This window comes from Pleurodeles waltl, chromosome 3_1, assembly GCF_031143425.1.
Source record: "Pleurodeles waltl isolate 20211129_DDA chromosome 3_1, aPleWal1.hap1.20221129, whole genome shotgun sequence".
NCBI lineage: Eukaryota > Metazoa > Chordata > Amphibia > Caudata > Salamandridae > Pleurodeles > Pleurodeles waltl.
Window position 1 is genome coordinate 166739260 of NC_090440.1, and position 22886 is coordinate 166762145.

The 22886-nt window shown below is 44.4% G+C and overlaps 1 protein-coding gene across 4 annotated transcripts in view; it reads left to right on the forward strand.

Moving 5' to 3' along the window:
* Nucleotides 1–22886, forward strand: part of MYO1E (myosin IE) — a 451378-nt gene that overhangs the window by 414022 nt on the left and 14470 nt on the right. For all 4 annotated transcript variants that reach the window (XM_069222075.1, XM_069222077.1, XM_069222074.1 and 1 more), the window contains exons 23-25: nt 5180–5326; nt 20030–20190; nt 22567–22647. In XM_069222075.1, coding sequence (XP_069078176.1) covers nt 5180–5326; nt 20030–20190; nt 22567–22647 — 389 coding nt within the window. The remainder of the gene's footprint in view (nt 1–5179; nt 5327–20029; nt 20191–22566; nt 22648–22886) is intronic.

Here is a 22886-nt window from a genome sequence, read left to right on the forward strand (position 1 = left end):
ACTCCTATCACTCCTCAATACTGAGGTTAAAATCCTAGCAAAGGTGTTGGCTTTCCACCTACTCAGAGTTATCTCAACTTTGGTCCATCCAGACCAATTGGGCTTTATACCATGCTGAAGTACCATTCTTAACCTGTGGCGCCTCCACTCGATGCTGAGTCAGTCTCTCAACCTTCAAAAGAGTGCATTGGTACTCTTTCTTGATGCAAAAATGGCTTTTGACGCCGTGGAGTGGCCCTAAATGTTTGAGGTCCTGGCAAAGCTGGGATTATGCCCACGTTTCCTCAGCTGGGTAAAACTGCTTTACACAGGCCAAGTGGCTCATATAAAAGTCAATGGACGACTATCCTGGGTTTTCACTCTTCAGCGTGGCACTCGCCAGGGTTGCCTCATGTTGTCACTTCTTTTTGCTCTAATATTGGAGCCCTTGGTGGCATGGATTAGACGAGAACCACTTGTCCGTGGACTGCACTAGGACAACAAGTGGGAAGGCAAAATATTATTGTATGCAAACAACATCCTCTTATATGTTACATACCCCGTTAACACTGTCGACATGCTTGTGCAGATCATAACAGCCTTGGGGCAATACTCGGGCTATACTATTAATTAGAAAAGATTCCTAATCTACCTCGTAAGTGACCGAAAGCCATGACTGCCCCGAGATTCTGAAGCAAAAATAGCTACTGAAGGGTTCCAGTACCTGGGCATGTACATCACCACTGATCGCGAGCTCTATTACATTAAGAACCTCCTGCCTCCGCCAGATAGGCTGAGGCGAGACTTTGGTCACTGAAGTTCCCTGCCCTTATCTCTCCTAAGCAGGGCTGCCCTCTTTAAGATGATGTCCCTACCCCGGTTCCCTTATGTTCTGCAAAATGCACCCTACCAGCTACCAGGCTCCTATTTTAAAACATTTTAAAACAATCAATAGAGAACTCAGAATGCTACTCTGGGACGGGGGCCTGACCAGAATTGTACTTCACAAGCTCACAACGGTTGGTACGATGGTGGACTAACGCTTTCGGAAATATTATTGGGCTGCGCAGCTTACCACTGTCAATAGCTGGGTACATCTCCCCCATACGAACTGCCACTGCTGATGGATAGGTTCATTATGCATCAATCTGAACATCTCAGGGCATTATATGGCACACCTAAAAACTCTTCCCTCATTGGCCCCACAGGAACGTTAGTGACTATTTGGCACAAAGCTCTTAAGACCCAGGGATGGTGAGGTAAAATCACACAAGCTACCCTCCATTGGATTCTAGAGTCTCAGGCACCCTGGGAGCACAGCCAGGTTTTGATAACTGGGACCTAATTGGTCTCTCCCGGGTGGGAGACATTTGGGCACACGGGGACATCATCCCTTGGGTGGACCTACAACTTGACCATCAATTACCTCCCACAGAGGTTTACCGCTACCTATAGGTGCATCACGCACTCAGGGCAGTACTACACTCAGGGCAGTACTGGCAAGGGGAATAGAGCTTCCCAAATCTTCCCCCCTGGAAGATCACCTACTCGACGAGCACCTTTCACGAAAAGCGATTTCCCCGACATATAAAAAGCTACTCAATCACACACCTGATGCACTGCAGCGCGTGAGGGAATAATGGGCCAAAGATTTGGATGAGCTGGAAAATGAATGGTTAGAGGCTCTAAGGGAGGTGGCCATAAACGCAGGCTTCTGCCTGGTTCAGTTCAAAATATTGTATTGTTCCTATTATGCACAAACTACATTGATGAAGATGAGTAGAGCCACTTCAGACACTTGTCAGTGGGGATATGGTGGAATAGGCACGTTCCACCATACTGTATGGACATGTCCTGCATTCTGAGGCTTTTGGAAGTATGTGGTGGCATGCATGTGTGAAGTTTCAGGGGGGTTCAATGACTGCCACTGCAAAATGGTGTCTCCTCAACGTGTGCCATGAGACAGAAATTACTCAACTGGTGCTGATCTGGTGGACATTGGGCCTAATGATTGGCAAACACAATATTGCATGTTTGTTGGGGGGCCAAGCAGCGGCCACAGACGGGAGACTGGTGGTGGGACATGGATTGTTGCATGTTGGCTGAGAGGGTGGTCTACGAAGGACGTGGTTGTCCCCGGAAATGGTCAAAAATCATGGGGCCCCGGAATAGCTACAGAGGTAAGATCTGCAATGACTTTGTTTCTTCTGGTTGCCATGGAACACTGGCAGATCCACCTAGATCCTCCACCAATGTTGACTAAACTGTTGGGAAGGGCGGGAACCTTGTTGATTTTCTTGTGATCTATGAAGTTTATTCAGTTGATTATGCAGTCTGATTACCAAGATGTTGTTTACCTGTCTCTTACCACGCTTTCAATAAGAGTAAAAAAAAAAAAAAATAGGCAGTACCACTGCCCTTTGAGGATTGCATAGATCATGACTGCTTCGCTGTCACGATTTTTTAGTGCAAATGGGTACAGACATGCATTGTCGTTCTAGCTAAGATTAAGCTATTTAGATAGATCCAACAGGAGAAAGCATGTCACTGGCCAACATGAAAACAGACACACATCCAATCAGACACAAGACACACCTCCTGTTCAACACAGCGTTGATATGCCATATATAGTTGGTTATCACGCTGAACTCGCCAGCAGTACACACGAAGATGCACTATATATCCTGTCCAGCCCAGCACTAATATGCCATATAATCGGTTATCAAGTTGGCCTCAACAAGATACACCAGGTATACAACAGAACCTATCAGAACATATTTACTGTTACACGGTTTAAAGAAGTCATATAGCCAGTACCACCAGGTCAAGACTGTCCTAAGTAGGCAAACAACATATTAGTAGCCCCAGATATGTGTGCGTAATTGGTGGATGCCTTCAGGCAAATTACTTTGATACCAAAATCACACACCCTCAGCTTATTGAACAAACCACTGCATACCACAAAGAGAAAGACAAGAATTTAATGCCCGTAACATACCACCACAGGATGACTCGGACCCCGGTGTGCTATGGAAACCTAGGAGTGACATGCTTAGGCACCCCAGATAGCTGACAGTGCCATGAAGGCACACTAACGACAGTGTGTGCACTATACACATGCCTCTAACATAGCAACCCTTTCCTTTGATTGGACTGCTGATAGCAGCACTCTGTCCCATCGATTGCCAAGCCTTTTATGCTATTTAATCCAAAAAATCATAATTTGTTTGAGTTTTAAAGTGTTGCCATCCAATGACAGAAATAACCCAGTTATTGTTATCCATTTGCTGTATCAGCGATAATCACTGCCAGCTAATTTCCCAGGTGAGATCTGGGTGAGTTTCCAGATCTGCTGTGACATCTTTTACTGAAATATCTGTTTAAGGTCTACAAATTCATGTTTTGCTTCCCCCACTTTATAAAGCACTGACTCATGATGAGTGTTCTGAAAAGGAGCCCTTGTGCATGCACTAAGTGTTAGTTTTAAACCCCAGACCTATGCTGACAGGGTCCTTTCTTCCTGAGCATTGGCTTCATGTAAGAACATTGCTGCTGTTGTTCGATGGTGGCTCATGTACTCGTACCCAAGACTAACAAACAGGAAAGTGATATGTCGCCATATCCGTACTGGTCATAGCTGAAGATGAAAGGGACCGGACAGGCGGTGACCTGCAAAATGTGCTTGTGCCGTACTTTCAAACATCTGCATTCAATTAATGTACATACACATGAGAAGGTTTCAAAAATAACTCTGAATTTTCAGGGGGTTTTGGAATCAGCACATCCACTTTTTTTGACAACTTGGCAAGTAGAAGATGGATGATTTGCTATTCATTGTTACACTAAGGTGTAATGGCTAAGCCTGGACAGGCCAGCAAATGTACTATTTTCTGTAATAAGGATCTTTGTAGTGCTTATTTTAGCAAGAACAAATATCCACTAGATGACTAAACTAACCTCAGACTATACTTACACTTATGTATTGTTCTGTATATCAAGCCATTGTGCCTCAGTAGTTATGAAATGTTATCCCCTGTTTGAATATCAAACCACATCAGTTTGTTCTACGCCCTGTGCACTACTCGTATGTCCCATTCTCTGCACGGTGCCTGTTTATCTCCATACCCTGCATGGCAAGCCTACTTTGCTAGACAATGTGGTTAGAAGTAGTTCCAGGATGAGCTGCATTGTTATATTCTGTATCATATGCTTAGGTTTATCATATGCTCAGGTTCCCTGACGCGCAATGACTATATATTATTGAGTAATGTATTACTTTTAGAAGAGACCATCCATAATCTAGTTATTTGTTTTTGTTACCCAGCTAGTATGAATTGGTGTACCAAAGCATGTTGTTTTAGTGTTAAGAGTTTATTAGTAGAAACTTTCACAAGAATGTACATACGTTTGCTGTGGAAAGGTGACAGAAGGTATTAAAACCTAGCCTTTTATGGTTGTCTTTATTAATTTCATTTTACATGGAAATATTTGAAAACGTTAGTGCGCATTAAGTTAAATTTCCAGATGTTATTTCCTAATTCTGTGTAGTTATTTAAATTGAAAGTTCCCCTTTAAATCCAGCACCATTTAGATAACACGATAGAGCATTTTTAATCACATATGTTTACTCTGTCGTAACATGCACAAGGTAATTGAGGCTGGAGGTATTAATCTAATTCTAATCAGCTAAATTTAGCAGAATTTACACTGGTTAAAGATCTAGGGTCAGTATCCCCAGCAAGAAAATAGAACCCATTTCTATTTACTATGTGCTGCATTGTTATAATACATGCATTTGTGTATCATGGAAATATGTTGGCATTTATGCCATTCTGTTCTAATAACAGATTACCACTCATTCATGGGCACAGCCCCAGGTCTTACTACTGCACACGTGCCAGAGCATCAGGGTAATTGTCTTTATTTGTTTCTTATATGGTTGGTGGACCATTACCAACAGCAGTGAGCACCTGAAGACTACTGATTTCCACTTAGGACAGACTACCCCTGTGACTGAGCTAGCATTTCACAGCTTCACAACTTTACTATATCCACGCCACTGTGAACACACACCGGCTATTTCAGCTCCAGTTTACATTTTATAAATCAGAAAAGTTAGCGAGCCAGGAAGCATAAAGCATGTCAAGTCATTGTTAGGTGAATGCTAGTCAAATTCTCAATGGTTTGAATTCCCTTACAGTACGTTACAAGATGACTTCTTTATCCTACACGAACAAGAATACGACAGCTTGTTGGACTCGGTTTTCAAAACGGAATTTCTAAGCCTTCTGTCAAAGCGATACGAAGAGAAGATGCAAAGGAAACTCCCTCTAAAGTTTAGCAACATGTGAGTAGTGCATGATGTTTCATTCAATTTCAGTATCTCTTCATCCGTCTGCCTCACCTCCATGAACTGTCCCTCACCTCAAGGCAGCAGAGCATCTACTGTGCAGTAGGTGAGTGTTATACTCAACTTTCTAATGTTGGAGGGTGAAAGGCTATTGCACAAAGAGCTCCCAGCAATCCACTGAGCTGTATTTGATTGGTGTGTGTATATATATATATATATATATATATGTTCGATGGCATGTGTAGCCTCAGATACACATGCTGTGCACAGTCCGCCGTCTGGTGTTGGGCTCGGAGTGTTACAAGTTGTTTTTCTTCGAAGAAGTCTTTTCGAGTCACGAGACCGAGGGACTCCTCCCATTTCGATTCCATTGCGCATGGGCGTCGACTCCATCTTAGATTGTTTTTTTTCTGCCATCGGGTTCGGACGTGTTCCTTTTCGCTCCGTGTTTCGGGTCGGAAAGTTAGTTAGAATCTCGGAAAAAACCGTCGGTATTGTTTGCGTTCGGTATCGGGTTAGTTACAACAAATCGACACTGAATTTTGAAGAGCTCCGGTGGCCCTTCGGGGTTTTTTCGATCCCCCGTCGGGGCCTGGTCGGCCCGGCCACGTGCGACTTCCAGGCTGATGGAACGGACCCCATTCCGCTTCTGCTCAAAATGCCATAACAAGTATCCGTATACGGATCAGCATCTGGTCTGTAACTTGTGCTTGTCCCCCGAGCACAAGGAGGATACTTGTGAAGCCTGTCAAGCGTTTCGGTCGAGGAAGACGCTGAGAGACCGAAGAGCCAGGAGACTACAAATGGCTTCCACGCCGACAGGTCAAGAACGTTTCGAGGAGGAAGAAGAAGCTTTCTCCATCCACGAGTCGGATTCTGAAGAACTCGACGCCGAAGAAACAACCAAAACCGTGAGTAAGACGTCGAAAATCAAGACTCACGAGAAGTCCACAAAAGCCCAGGGGACGCCACCGCCAACAGGCCATGGCTTAACCCGAACACTAGGTGACCGATCCAAGGCACCGAAAAAGGGCATGCTGGTGTCGAAGTCATCCGACTCCGGTCGAGATACCACCACACAGCAACCTCGGAGCCGAGACAGCGGCTCCGAGAAACTTCGGCACAGAGACAGCGGCACCAAAGAATTTCGGCACCGAGACACCACGCCGAAAACAAAGAAGGTTTCTTCGGAGCCTAAAAAGACTTCCGAAAAGGTTTCGGTTCCGAAACATCCAGCCTCGGAGCCGAAAACTAGTTCCTATACAGAGGAACAAGGATTAACCTCCCAATTACATAGATTTGGAGAGGAGCTTCAAGCTGTAGAGCCTGACTACACGCAAAGAAGGCTTCATATTCATGAGGACACAGGGAAGATAACCACTCTTCCCCCAATCAGGATAAAAAGGAAACTTGCCTTTCAACAAGGGGACAAGCAACCACAGGCAAAGGTGGCAAAGAAAACAACCCCACCACCTTCCCCACCACCATCAACACATGCATCACCAACAACAACTCCACCACTGATGCACTCACCAGCTCATACCACAATGAGTCAGGATGATCCCGATGCATGGGACCTTTACGATGCTCCAGTGTCTGACAACAGCCCAGACTCCTATCCTACAAAACCCTCACCACCTGAGGACAGTACATCCTACACACAGGTGGTCGCAAGGGCAGCCGAATTTCACAACGTCACCTTACATTCTGAACCAATTGAGGATGACTTTCTCTTTAACACCCTATCCTCCACCCATAGCCAGTACCAAAGCCTTCCCATGCTCCCAGGAATGCTAAGACATTCAAAACAAATATTTAAGGATCCAGTTAAAGGCAGAGCCATAACTCCAAGGGTGGAGAAAAAGTACAAGCCACCGCCAACAGATCCAATCTATATTACAACACAACTAACACCAGACTCAGTAGTTGTCGGGGCAGCTCGTAAGAGAGCCAACTCTCATACCTCAGGAGACGCACCACCTCCAGACAAGGAGAGCCGCAAATTTGATGCTGCTGGAAAAAGGGTTGCAGCACAAGCAGCAAATCAATGGCGTATTGCCAATTCACAAGCACTTTTGGCAAGATACGACAGAGCTCATTGGGATGAAATGCAACATTTCATCGAACATTTACCCAAGGAGTTCCAAAAAAGAGCGCAACAGGTGGTGGAAGAGGGACAAAGTATCTCAAATAATCAGATACGGTCTTCCATGGATGCAGCAGATACAGCTGCAAGGACAATAAACACTGCAATCACAATACGAAGGCACGCATGGCTGCGCACTTCAGGGTTCAAGCCGGAAATCCAACAAGCTGTGCTCAATATGCCATTTAATGAACAGCAATTGTTTGGGCCGGAGGTAGACACTGCCATTGAGAAACTCAAAAAAGACACTGATACAGCCAAAGCCATGTGCGCACTCTACTCCCCGCAGAGCAGTGGCACATTTCGGAAAACACCTTTTCGGGGAGGGTTTCGAGGTCAATCCACAGAAACCACAACCTCACAAACAAGGCCTACTTACCAGGGTCAATATCAGAGGGGAGGTTTTCGGGGGCAATATAGAGGGGGCCAATTCCCAAGAAATCGAGGAAAATTCCAAGGCCCCAAAACTCCTCAAAATAAACAGTGACTCACAAGTCACACAACCCCATCACATAACACCTGTGGGGGGAAGACTAAGCCAATTTTACAAACATTGGGAGGAAATAACAACAGACACTTGGGTCTTAGCAATTATCCAGCATGGTTATTGCATAGAATTTCTCCAATTCCCTCCAAACGTCCCACCGAAAACACACAATATGTCAAAACAACATATAGATCTTCTAGGACTAGAAGTTCAAGCATTGCTACAAAAGGACGCAATAGAATTAGTACCAAATCTACAAAAAAACACAGGAGTTTACTCACTGTACTTTCGTATACCCAAAAAGGACAAAACTCTGAGACCAATACTAGATCTCAGAACACTAAATACCTACATCAAATCAGACCACTTTCACATGGTCACGTTACAAGACGTAATCCCACTACTCAAACAGCAAGACTACATGACAACATTAGATCTAAAAGATGCGTATTTCCATATACCAATACATCCTTCACACAGAAAATACCTAAGGTTCGTATTCCAAGGAATACATTACCAATTCAAAGTGTTGCCATTCGGAATAACAACTGCGCCAAGAGTTTTTACAAAATGCCTGGCAGTAGTAGCTGCACATATCAGAAGGCAGCAAATACATGTGTTCCCGTACTTAGACGACTGGTTAATCAAAACCAACACGCTAAGACAGTGTTCACAGCACACAAAATATGTCATACAAACCCTTCACAAGCTAGGTTTCTCCATCAACTACGCAAAGTCACACCTTTTGCCGTGTCAAACACAGCAATACTTAGGAGCGACAATCAACACAGCAAAAGGGATTGCCACTCCAAGTCCACAAAGGGTTCAAACATTTCACAAGGTAATACAGGCCATGTATCCAACACAAAAGATACAAGTCAAAATGATAATGAAACTCCTAGGCATGATGTCTTCATGCATAGCCATTGTCCCAAACGCAAGATTGCACATGCGGCCCTTACAACAGTGCCTAGCATCACAATGGTCACAAGCACAGGGTCAACTTCTAGATCTGGTGTTGATAGACCGCCAAACATACATCTCGCTTCTATGGTGGAACAGTACAAATGTAAACCGAGGGCGGCCTTTCCAAGACCCAGTGCCACAATACGTCATAACGACAGATGCTTCCATGACAGGGTGGGGAGCACACCTCAATCAACACAGCATCCAAGGACAATGGGACATACATCAGAGGCAGTTTCACATAAATCACTTGGAACTGTTAGCAGTATTTCTGGCGCTGAAAGCATTTCAACCCATAATAACCCAAAAATACATTCTTGTCAAAACAGACAACATGACAACAATGTATTATCTAAACAAACAAGGAGGGACACACTCGACACAGTTGTGCCTCCTAACACAAAAAATATGCCATTGGGCGATTCACAACCACATTCGCCTAATAGCACAATTTATTCCAGGGATTCAGAACCATTTGGCAGACAATCTCTCTCGAGATCACCAACAAACCCACGAATGGGAAATTCACCCCCAAATACTAAACAATTACTTTCAAATTTGGGGGACACCTCAAATAGATCTCAGGGGTGTGGAATTTATTAAAATATCTACTTGTCCACGGGACAGGTTGCTTCTCAAATCTACTTGTCCTGTAAAAAGATCTACTTGTCCCTTTGGTGCCATGTAGTGTGGCGCCAAATTATGGCAGCAATCTCATTATGTAAGAGCTCTGATAATAGCCTCTCTGATTATGCCAGGGCTACTACCATAGTAGGGCTTGAATACTTGCAATTTCAATCCCTACTGTAGCAATTTCCTTATTTTTCCACCTTTGTACAGATCTGCATACTGGGGCTGGAGGAAGCAGTAAGCAATAGTTCCAGGGCTGGAATGCCTTTGAGTCTGCATACCTTCTAACCTGCATGTTTTAAAGATCTTCACCAGCTTCTCTCTAATATTTTCCCATAATAAGAAATGTTGGACATTTACTCCTGACAATGGCAGAATTAGAACTTCTTCCAGGGTTGGGAAGAAAGTGGCTGGAGGGAAAATGAACTTGCAAATGCTCAATAGATTTTCACATGAGCAAATCTACACATGCGTATTTACCCATGCTAAAATACAGTTCACAAATATTTTATAGGGGTACGACATATACCATGGGTGCACTTTTGTGACTTTCTTTAAGAATTTGGGGCCACATGTAGGTAGGTTCATATTTGCGACCTGCAAATTGCGAGTCGCAAATCCGAATGTAGGATGGTGTCCCTGACACAATCTGTGATTCGCAAGGGCTTCGCAAATGCACACCTCATGAATAATCATGAGGTGGGTCGCAATTTGCGACCCCCTTGCGAATGGCGGCCTCACAGGGATGGTGGCCTGCTGGAGACAGCAGACCACCATGTCTGTGACTGCTTTTCAATAAAGCAGTTTTTTGTTTTTTTTGTAATGCAGCCCGTTTTCCTTAAAGGAAAACGAGATGCATTACAAAAACGAAAAATTAAACGTTTTCGTTTCATTTTTTCAGAGCAGGCAGTGGTCCTGCGGACCACTGCCTGCTCTGAAAAAATGTTTACAGTGACATTCACAATGGGGAAGGGGTCCCAGGGGGACCCCTTCCCTTTTGTGAAAGTGTTAGCACCCATTTGAAATGGGTGCAAACTGCCATTGGTTTGCGCCCGCGTTCGCAAAACAATCCTACATTGCACTGCGAGTCGCAATTAGGAAGGGAACACCCCTTCCAAATTGCGAGTCACAAACCCGTTTTGCGATTCGGTAACCAGGTTACCGAATCGCAAAACTGGGTTTGTGCATCGCAATTTGCTTTTTGCACGTCGCAAACAGCGAAAGTCGCTGTTTGCGACATGCAAAAAGCTACCTACATGTGGGTCTTGGTCCCTAATTAGGTCTGGTGTTAAAGACATTTTGTTTTTATTAAACTTCTATTTCTCTCTCTTTCGGCTGGCTTTACTGTGAGTGATCGCATTCTTCTCTTCCACAAGGAGCATATTGGCACACAAAGTAGTTGTGTTCAGTGTCAGGAACTACAGTGGCAATCAGTGACGTAACGAAACTGGAGGGTGCCCCTTTGCAAAGAACATGGAGGAGCACCCTCTCCAGACTCACTCAGGGCAGGTGCTGTGCTGAAGGGGCCCCCTGGAGGGCGGCTGCGGGGCCTTTGTTATGCCACTGGTGGCAACGTGTGCTTTTAGAGTTCAAAAATGTTTTTTTTTTTTTTATTGCCAGTGTTTGTTACAATGTTGAGGGCCTGGTAGCTCCCACAACAATAAAGTGTTACAAAAGCCATGTCAAAACAAGACACGCATTGATGAAACTAAAAGACTTATAAAAATATGTCAGATCAGTTGGCTTTGTCAGTGTTTGTTTATTTTCATGCTTCCCATAATCGTGTTGAAAATGGTTACACTGATTTTCCATTAGAAATAGTTTTGGGAAATACTAGCATGCATCAAAACATTTTACTAAATGACACCTCATTTGCATCTAATCAGAGAGCATTCTGGGAGCATTATACTTAGCCTCATAGCCTAAACTTTTCAAACATGTGTATACACGTTTTTTTTATTTGTACTGGAACCAACGTCAGTAGTGAAGTGTGACCTTAAAACATTTATTTACAGCACTCACCCTAATAATGAAGGTTTTCAAATAATGAACCATAAATACAAGTTCGAACAGCATTATCTTTTGGAAACACATTACCTCAACTGTAGAGAGTTCCACTCTCTGTAAACAGGCAGCCAAAGGGTTTGTGCTGCAGAGGGTTGGGCCTACTTGTCCCAAGGACAAAGTAAACATAATAACTTGTTGCCCTTGACCCCAAACAAGATGTCCCGGGCGTCGGGCATAGGAATTCCACATCCCTGGATCTATTTGCAACAAAGGAAAACTCAAAATGCCAAAACTTCGCATCCAGGTACCCACAAGATCAATCCCAAGGCAATGCTCTATGGATGAACTGGTCAGGGATATTTGCGTACGCTTTTCCCCCTCTCCCTCTCCTTCCAAACCTAGTAAACAGGTTGAGTCAAAACAAACTCAAACTCATACTAATAGCACCAACATGGGCAAGGCAACCTTGGTACACAACACTACTAGACCTTTCAGTAGTACCTCATGTCAAACTACCCAACAAACCAGATCTGTTAACACAACACAAACAACAGATCAGACATCCAAATCCAGCATCTTTGAATCTAGCAATTTGGCTCCTGAAATCCTAGAATTCAGACACTTAGACCTCACACAAGAATGTATGGCGGTCATAAGACAAGCTAGGAAACCTACCACTAGACACTGCTATGCAAATAAGTGGAAAAGATTTGTGTATTACTGCCACAATAATCAAATTCAGCCATTACACGCATCTCCAAAAGATATAGTAGGATATTTACTACATTTGCAAAAATCAAATCTAGCTTTCTCTTCCATAAAGATAAATCTCACCGCAATATCAGCTTACCTGCAAATTACTCATTCAACTTCACTATTTAGAATACCAGTCATTAAAGCTTTTATGGAAGGCCTAAAGAGAATCATACCACCAAGAACACCACCTGTTCCTTCATGGAACCTCAACATTGTCTTAACAAGACTCATGGGTCCACCTTTCGAGCCCATGCATTCTTGTGAAATGCAATACTTAACGTGGAAAGTTGCATTTTTGATTGCCATCACATCTCTAAGAAGAGTGAGAGAAATTCAAGCATTTACCATACAAGAACCATTTATTCAAATACATAAAAATAAAGTAGTTCTCAGGACAAATCCACATTTTTTACCAAAGGTTATCTCACCATTCCACTTAAATCAAACAGTAGAATTACCAGTGTTCTTCCCACAACCAGCTTCTGTAGCTGAAAGAGCACTACATACATTAGACATCAAAAGAGCACTAATGTACTACATTGACAGGACAAAACTAATTAGAAAAACAAAACAACTATTTATTGCCTTTCAAAAACCTCATACAGGAAATCCAATTTCAAAACAAGGCATTGCTAGATGGATAGTTAAGTGTATTCAAACCTGCTATCTTAAAGCAAAGAGAGAGCTGCCTATTACACCAAAGGCACACTCAACCAGAAAGAAAGGTGCTACCATGGCCTTTCTAGGAAATATTCCAATGAACGAAATATGTAAGGCAGCAACATGGTCTACGCCTCATACATTTACCAAGCACTACTGTGTAGATGTGTTAACTGCACAACAAGCCACAGTAGGTCAAGCTGTACTAAGAACATTATTTCAAACTACTTCAACTCCTACAGGCTGAACCACCGCTTTTGGGGAGATAACTGCTTACTAGTCTATGCATAGCATGTGTATCTGCAGCTACACATGCCATCAAACGGAAAATGTCACTTACCCAGTGTACATCTGTTCGTGGCATTAGTCGCTGCAGATTCACATGCGCCCACCCGCCTCCCCGGGAGCCTGTAGCCGTTTAGAAGTAGATCTTCAGCATTTGTACATTTGTAAATATATTACTTTAACCTTTATTATGTACATACGTATTCATTCCATTGCATGGGCACTATTACTAGCATACACAACTCCTACCTCACCCTCTGCGGGGAAAACAATCTAAGATGGAGTCGACGCCCATGCGCAATGGAATCGAAATGGGAGGAGTCCCTCGGTCTCGTGACTCGAAAAGACTTCTTCGAAGAAAAACAACTTGTAACACTCCGAGCCCAACACCAGACGGCGGACTGTGCACAGCATGTGAATCTGCAGCGACTAATGCCACGAACAGATGTACACTGGGTAAGTGACATTTTCCATCTATATCTATATGTTCGATGGCATGTGTAGCTGCAGATACACATGCTGTGCATTATCCTGCCATCTAGTGTTGGGCTCGGAGTGTTACAAGTTGTTTTTCTTTGAAGAAGTCTTTTCGAGTCACGAGATCGAGGGACTCCTCCCCTTTCGGCTCCATTGCGCATGGGTGTCGACTCCATCTTAGATTGTTTTCTTTCCGCCATCGGGTTCGGACGTGTTCCTCTTCGCTCCGTATTTCGGTTCGGAAAAGTTAGTTAACTATCGGAAAATTCGACGGTATTGTTTGCGCTCGGTATCGGGTTAGTAATAGCACATCGACACCGAAGAAAAGAAGAGCTCTGGTAGCCCTTTGGGGCTTCCACTCCCCGACGGGGCCTGGTCAGCCCGACCGCATGCGTCTTCAAGGCTCATGGAACGGACCCCATTCCGCTTCTGCCCCGAATGCCACGCTAAGTATCCTTATACAGACCAGCATTTGGTCTGTAATTTTTGTTTGTCCCCCGAACACAAAGAGGATACCTGCGAGGCCTGTCGGGCATTTCGGTCGAAGAAGACGCTACGGGACTGGAGAGCTCGAAGGCTTCAAATGGCGTCGACGCCGGCTGGACACCCCGACGTCGAAGAAGAGGAGACATTCTCCATTCCTGATTCGGCCGAGCCAGAGAGTGAGCAGCCGGCGAGGCAACAAACAGTGAGTAAAACAGCCCCGGCCAAAACTCACTCCAAAATTATTAAAGCCCAGGGGACACCACCGCCGACAGGCCATGGTTTAACCCGTAAGCGCGGTGACCAAGCATCGGCACCGAAAAAGGGCACACACCAGCCGAAGACATCCGACTCCGGTCGAGATACCGGCACAGAGTATACTCGGCACTGAGATACCGGCTCCGACCAAACTCGGCACCGAGATATCAGCACCCCGAAACCTAAAAAAGTAGCTTCGGAGCCGAAAAAGACTGCTGAAAAGGTTTCGGTGCCGAAACATCCAGCCTCGGAGCCGAAACAAAGCTCCTATACCGAAGAACAAGGCCTTTCTTCACAACTACAAGGTCATAAGTTTGGACAAGAACTAGAGATGGGAGAGCCAGACTATACACAGAGAAGGCTCCATATACAGAAGGACACAGGGAAAATAAGAATCTCTTCCCCCAATTAAAATGAAACGGAAACTCGCTTTCCAGGAAACTGAAAAACAGCCAAAAGCAAAGGTGGCTAATGTTTTTCACCACAGCCATCGCCACAGCACTCACCGCAACTGTCCCCAATTGCAACACCCCCAATGATGCAATCACCAACACACACAGGGATGAGCCAAGATGACCCAGATGCATGGGATCTATACGATGCACTAGTATCTGATAATAGTCCGGATTGCTACCCAGCAAGACCATCACCACCTGAAGACAGTACTGCCTACACACAAGTGGTGTCCAGAGCAGCGGCTTTTCACAATGTGGCACTGCACGCAGAACCCATTGAAGATGACTTTATATTTAATACTTTGTCGTCGACACACAGTCAGTACCAAAGTCTCCCAATGTTACCAGGGATGTTGAAACATGCGAAACAATTATTTCAAGAACCCGTCAAAGGCAGAGCCATAACATCTAGGGTGGAGAAAAAGTACAAGCCTCCCCCTACAGACCCTGTGTACATCACACAACAACTGACACCTGACTCAGTAGTAGTAGGTGCAGCACGTAAAAGGGCAAATTCACACACCTTTGGAGATGCACCACCACCCGACAAAGAAAGTCGGAAGTTTGATGCAGCAGGGAAAAGAGTTGCAGCACAAGCGGCCAATCAATGGCGCATTGCCAATTCCCAGGCTTTATTGTCAAGATATGACAGAGCTCATTGGGATGAAATGCAGCACTTCATAGAACATCTGCCCAAAGAGTTCCAAAAGCGTGCACAACAAGTGGTGGAAGAGGGCCAGAGTATCTCGAACAACCAGATACGATCGGCAATGGATGCAGCAGACACAGCCGCAAGAACTGTGAATACAGCGGTCACCATTCGGAGACACACATGGCTACGCACCTCCGGATTTAAGCCAGAGATCCAGCAGGCTGTGCTGAATATGCCTTTTAATGGACAGCAATTGTTTGGGCTGGAGGTGGATACAGCTCTAGAAAAGCTAAAGAAAGACACGGACACAGCCAAAGCCATGGGCGCGCTTTACTCCCCACAGAGCAGAGGCACCTTTAGGAAGCCACACTTTAGAGGGGGGTTTCAGGCCCAAAGCACTGAACCTTCAACCTCACAGGCCAGACCCACATACCAGGGCCAATACCAAAGAGGAGGCTTTTGGGGACAATATAGGGGTGGACAGTTCCCTAAGACAAGAGGGAAATTCCAAAGCCCAAAAACCCCACAAACTAAACAGTGACTCCAATGTCACAAATCCCCAACACATAACACCAGTGGGGGGGAGACTCACAGATTATTACAAAAATTGGGAAAACATAACTACGGACTCGTGGGTCCTAGCCATTATCCAACATGGTTATTGCATAGAATTCCTACAATTACCACCAAATGTGCCTCCAAAAGCACACAACATGTCCAAACAGCACTTGGATCTATTACAACTAGAAGTCCAAGCGTTGTTACAAAAAGAAGCAATAGAACTAGTACCCCACCATCAGAAAGGAAAGGTGTTTACTCCCTGTATTTTCTAATACCAAAAAAGGACAAAACACTGAGACCTATTTTAGATCTCAGAACACTAAGGGGGTCATTACGGTAATGTAGCGTCCGTACCGCCAACAGGCTGGCGGTACGGAGGCCCTTATTACGACCGCGACGTCGCACCGCCGGGGCCGGCGGTTTCCCGCCGTTTTAGCCCTGGCGGTTTCCCGCCGTTTTAGCCCCGGCGGTGATAATCCACCAGGGCAGCGCTGCAAGCAGCGCTGGCCTGGGGATTATGACACCCCTACCGCCAGCCTGTTTCTGGCGGTTTGCACCGCCAGGAAGAGGCTGCCGGTAAGGGGTGTCCTGGGGCCCCTGGGAGCCCCTGCACTGCTCATGCCACTGGCATGGGCAGTGCAGGGGCCCCCTAACAGGGCCCCGCCAGCTTTTCACTGTCTGCATAGCAGACAGTGAAAAGCGCGACGGGTGCAACTGCACCCGTCGCACCGCCGCAACACCGCCGGCTCCATTAGGAGCCGGCTCCTATGTTGCGGCCTCATCCCCGTTGGGCCGGCGTACATCCCAGGAATTCAAAACCAGTTGGCAGACAATCTCAGTCGAGATCACCAACAAATCCACGAATGGGAAATTCATCCCCAGATACTACAGACCTACTTCCAAAACTGGGGAACACGCCCACAGCCTCACTCCAAGGGCAATGCGTTATGGATGAGTTGGTCAGGGATATTTGCTTACGCTTTTCCCCCTCTCCCACTCCTTCCGTATCTAGTAAACAAATTGAGTCAAAACAAACTCAAACTAATACTAATAGCACCAACTTGGGCACGACAACCTTGATACACAACACTACTAGACTTGTCAGTAGTGCCTCATATCAAACTACCAAACAAACCAGATCTGTTAACTCAACACAAACAACAGATCAGACACCCGAATCCAGCATCGCTCAATCTAGCAATCTGGCTCCTGAAGTCTTAGAATTCGGACATCTAGACCTTACACAAGAATGTATGGAGGTCATCAAACAGGCTAGAAAACCTACTACAAGACATTGCTGCGCAAATAAATGGAAACAATTTGTTTATTACTGTCATAATAATCAAATTCAACCATTACACGTGTCCGCAAAAACATTGTAAGCTACTTACTACACTTACAAAAGTCTAAGTTAGCTTTTTCATCCATTAAAATACATCTCACAGCAATTTCTGCTTATCTGCAAATTACACATTCAACTTCACTATTTAGAATCCCAGTCATAAAAGCATTTATGGAGGGTCTAAAAAGGATCATTCCACCAAGAACACTGCCAGTTCCTTCGTGGAACCTCAATATTGTATTAACACGATTCATGGGTCCGCCATTCGAACCCATGCACTCGTGTGAAATGCAATACTTAACCTGGAAAGTAGCCTTCCTAATAGCTATCACATCTCTCAGAAGAGTAAGTGAAATACAAGCTTTTACCATACAGGAACCCTTTATACAAATACACAAGCATAAAGTGGTTTTACGCACAAATCCAACATTTTTGCCAAAAGTTATATCACCGTTCCACTTAAACCAAACAGTGGAACTCCCAGTGTTTTTTCCAGAACCAGACTCTGTAGCTGAAAGAGCATTACGTACATTAGACATTAAAAGAGCACTAATGTATTACATTGATAGAACCAAACAATTTCGCAAAACCAAACAATTGTTTGTAGCTTTCCAAAAACCTCATACAGGGAATCCAATATCCAAACAAGGCATTGCTAGATGGATAGTTAAATGTATTCAAACCTGTTATTTTAAAGCAAAAAGAGAACTGCCTATTACACCAAAGGCACACTCCACTAGAATGAAAGGCGCCACAATGGCCTTTCTAGGGAATATACCAATGACAGAAATATGTAAGGCAGCCACATGGTCTACGCCTCATACATTCACTAAACATTACTTTGTGGATGTGTTAACAACACAACAAGCCACAGTAGGACAGGCTGTACTATGAACATTATTTCAAACAACTTCAACTCCTACAGGCTAAACCACCGCTTTTGGGGAGATAACTGCTTACTAGTCTATGCATAACGTGTATCTGCAGCTACACATGCCATCGAACGGAAAATGTCACTTACCCAGTGTACATCTGTTCGTGGCATGAGACGCTGCAGATTCACATGCGCCCTCCCACCTCCTCGGGAGCCTGTAGCCATTATAAGTTGATAAAAATAAACTTGTACATTTATAAATTTGTAAATATATCACTTTTTAATCACACTATGTACATATATACTTACTCCATTGCATGGGCACTATTACTATATAAACAACTCCTACCTCACCCTCTGCGGGGAAAACAATCTAAGATGGAGTCGACGCCCATGCGCAATGGAGCCGAAATGGGAGGAGTCCCTCGATCTCGTGACTCGAAAAGACTTATTCGAAGAAAAACAACTTGTAACACTCCGAGCCCAACACTAGATGGCGGGATATGCATAGCATGTGAATCTGCAGCGTCTCATGCCACGAACAGATGTACACTGGGTAAGTGACATTTTCCATATATATATATATATATAATGAAAAAAACAAAGGTTACAAGGCCGTTATAGTTAAGAAAGAAATAGAATTAAAACACATAGGAATTCACTTAAAAACCTTAGGTTACAGGGACGTTATAGTTAGGCTCACATTTTAAATGTAATAGTTAGAACTATCTCAAGTAACTATAACTTGTGCCCTTAGGAAACCATAACTGAATTTCTATGATTTTTTTCATTACTATATGTTAATCCAACCACCGCCGCGCATGGCCTTTTGCGGCTGGCTGAAGGGCCTGCTGCCATCCCCTATAGCCACCGAATCCTGCGCTGCGCACTGCCTTAGGCCGTGAGCAGTGGGGGTTGGCTGTGGCCAATCCCTGCGGACAACACCTATAACAACTCAACCCTGCATGTCCCTCCTCCTCAGGCTGATATCGGCTCCCGTGCACCCATGCCTTAGGCCCAGCATAAAGATTAAAAAGTTTTTTTTGGGGGGGGGCTGCGTGCCCCTCCAGGCTGATCTTGGCCCAGGGGACCCCATCCCCGAGGCCTGCCGTGTAAACTGGGTGCCCCCCAGGGCACCCAGTCTCAATGTTGGGGACTGTGCGGGGAACCTGAAGGCCCCCACTGTCCCAGCTTGCTCCCTGCCTCCTGGGTCAGCATTACTGTCACAGAGAGGGAGAGAGCAATGTTTCCTCTGTCTCCCTGCCTGCATCTCCGCTAGACTCACCAGCAACTCCATAGAATGGGATGACAGAGACCAGGCTGCAATGGAAAACCTGGAAAACATGGAGGAAAACCAGGTGTATGTGTTGGGGTCTGTATGCTGCTCCACTGGCCTGAAACTCTTACATCAATTAAGGGACATGATTGAATCGTCATTGAGGTGTTCCTAGCAGAATCCGAAGCAGAGCCCTGCGCTGTACAACCATGAGGGAGGGTCGAGGCAGGGAGGAATCAAACTGTTTTGTCAGAGCTCAAATAAGAAGGCATATGGTTGCAATGAAATAATTTGAATACCACATCTGCTTGCCAAGGTGAGACCTTTTGGCTTTGCCATTGCTTGATTTAATTTTTCTGCATTTCTTTGCATTCCTCTGTCTCAGACTTGAAGTTAAATTGAAAAAGGAGAACTGGGGTCCTTGGAGTGGAGGAAGCGGTTCTCGCCAGGTGCAGTTTACACAAGGTATTGGCGATGTAGCAATTCTGAAGCCGAGCAGCAAGATGCTTCAAGTCAGTATCGGCCCAGGCCTTCCCAAAAATTCACGTAAGTCCTCTCATGATTCTATTAAGATCTTTGAATCTAATTACAAAACCTACATAAACTTTAAATAAGCTGAAAGTTGTTTAATGTTAATAGTGCACTCTTGTATAGAACTCATTAGTGGCGCTTAGCGTCTTTCTGAGCACTTGCTTTTTTAGCAGTCGAGGAATGCATTTCCCCCAAACCTACACAACTTCATAAAGTGAGAGAAACAGAATTAGACCTCAGAGTTTTATTACAGAAAGTGCATCCCTACACAATTGACACTCAGAGGTGTTTCAGGTGTAGCAGATGCATCTTGGTAACGCAGGCCAGTCCAGGGGGTCTCTTCTTTAATAACCCTGTTGTAAAGGGTTATTTCATAAGGTGAAGCTTTTCTAGATTCACATACTGTGCATTTATACACCAATTAGTGGTTGGGTCAAGCAGCCAGTGTTATTTGGGGGTTATGCTGGCTCCACCTACAGTTGTCTTTCAAAATTAAAACTATTTATTTTCAGGCAAAGGTTTTGGACCCAATCACTAGATGGTTCTTCCTCTTTGGCATGCAGCCTTATGCCACCGAAAAGGTGGCAAACTCCAACCGGTGGCATTTCCTTTATTTCTGTGTAATACAGAAACACATTTAGGGGCGAGCAGGCTTCCAAGACATGTAGAATGTCTCCTTTCAATGAGGTGGTAGATATTTAGCACCTCGTTATGGGAGGTGGCATGGACGGTTCAACAAATCATTTGGGAACCACTCTTCCTGCTAACACAGTAGGTGTTCTCCAGAGGTTCTGGCACCCCACGCCGCTCAGATTCGGACATGTGCATCTAAACTTTGAGGGAGGCTTTAAAGGTCCTTCAGAAAGGTTAATAAAGAATTTCAGCACATCTTCTCTGGGTAATGGGTGATGCAACCACTCCATGATGTTTCATTGACCCACATCACACTTTCACGCACATTGACTGAGTTATGTTAACTTATTATAACAGGTGTTTGACATTTTGGCATTTGACACTCAGAGGTGTTTCAGATGTAGCTGGTGTTTGAACAGGGGTGCACAAGGAAATGGCATGCACACTTTTCTATATTCAGGCCCCCTATTGGGCTTACAAATGGGCAACATATCCAATAACCATATCTCCTCCTATACCTTTGGGATAATGCCCTTCAGGTGGCATAATCTACAAAATACTAAACTGTGGAAAATGAGGTTGTGGTGTCTAAGTGTGAGGTATTAGCTGTGTGATTGGGCCTGTATGAGCAGTCAGTCTCGGAAAGGAAAGGTGTCCTTCTCAGTGGTCCTTAAGTGTTAGCATTTCTTGTGGAGTAACTTAGGGCCAGATGTACCAAAGGATTTTACCCATTCTGTGTCTATGGGAAAAAGCTTTCGTACATATGGCCCTTAGAGAGTTCATTATTAGGAGGGCAGAGCTGATATTAACATTAAGCTCCTGTTGGAGTTTGCACATATAGAATATACTTATGTATGGTTCTGAACATAGAAGCAGTTCTTAAACATACTGAACTAGGAATTCCAAGATATGGGGTAGTGAATACTACATCGGACTGAGGGAGATCTCTGACATAATCCCTATCATGAAATCATGTCAATACAGCTTTCTGTTTGGAGAAGAAAAATAATTCTAAAGTTGTATTCTAAGCATTGTTGAGATGCCTCCTGATGTTCTATTTCTTTGTACATAGCCCAGGGGAATTTGGTTTCCTGTAAAATAAATCAGAACCATTCCACCGGTGCACTGGTCTCCAACTTTTTGTGTAATAAAAGCCACTTACGATCAGTCAAAATCATTGTGAGATACTAATTGTATTAGTGTTGTATTAGTGTTGTATTAGTGTTGTAATAGTGACCTTTTCAGACAAGATTACATTAGTGACTACCAGCGATCACCTAAGTTCATCAAACATGGATTCCAGCGGTAACGTAAAAAAGCTTTGTCAATTTGGAATGCATCTCCATGGGACAAAACAGCAACAGCTGCAATGCCACTGGCACAAAAGTAATATATGTAAAGTCTTGCCACATGATTTATCACTCACAAATGTGCTTTGAATATATTTTCTAAAGTCAGCCATTTTGTCTCCAAACATCACCTTATGAGTTCGGAAAATACACACGTTTTTGTCTTTAATACACGATTAAGGTGTACACACATAATTTCAACCAAGCCAAAGGTTCTAATTTAGTGGCTTTGATGCACACAGGTTAGCTATGAATAGCTCATGAGCTACTCGTCAGAGAAGCCTGGCCCAGTGTATAATCTCTGGAATGATCTTTTGCAATGTTTGCATGGCACCACTGGTTGGCATCACTGGATGATCTCTGCAGACAGCTCTTCACAGCCCTTTCACACTCTGTTTATGTGCTCTAGGCCCTACAAGAAGGAACATGGCACAGAGTCGAGGGAATACCAGTAGAACGCAGCCAAGCAGAGTGGCTCCACCTCCTCCGGGTAAAGTAATGCTCTTTTATTTAACACCCACTGGTAGAGTTTTCTTTAAATATGTATTTCTTTTTTTTCATACAACTTTGAGCAGCATTTAACAGTGGATCCTACTTCACATCATGATCTTGAGTGTTCTGCCATTTGATCGAAGAAGTTTGCAACAATGTTTAGATGTTACTTTATGCTGTCATAGGTGGGGTAAACTCGGATTTCTCCTTGGCAGCCTTGGTAGAATGAATATCTGA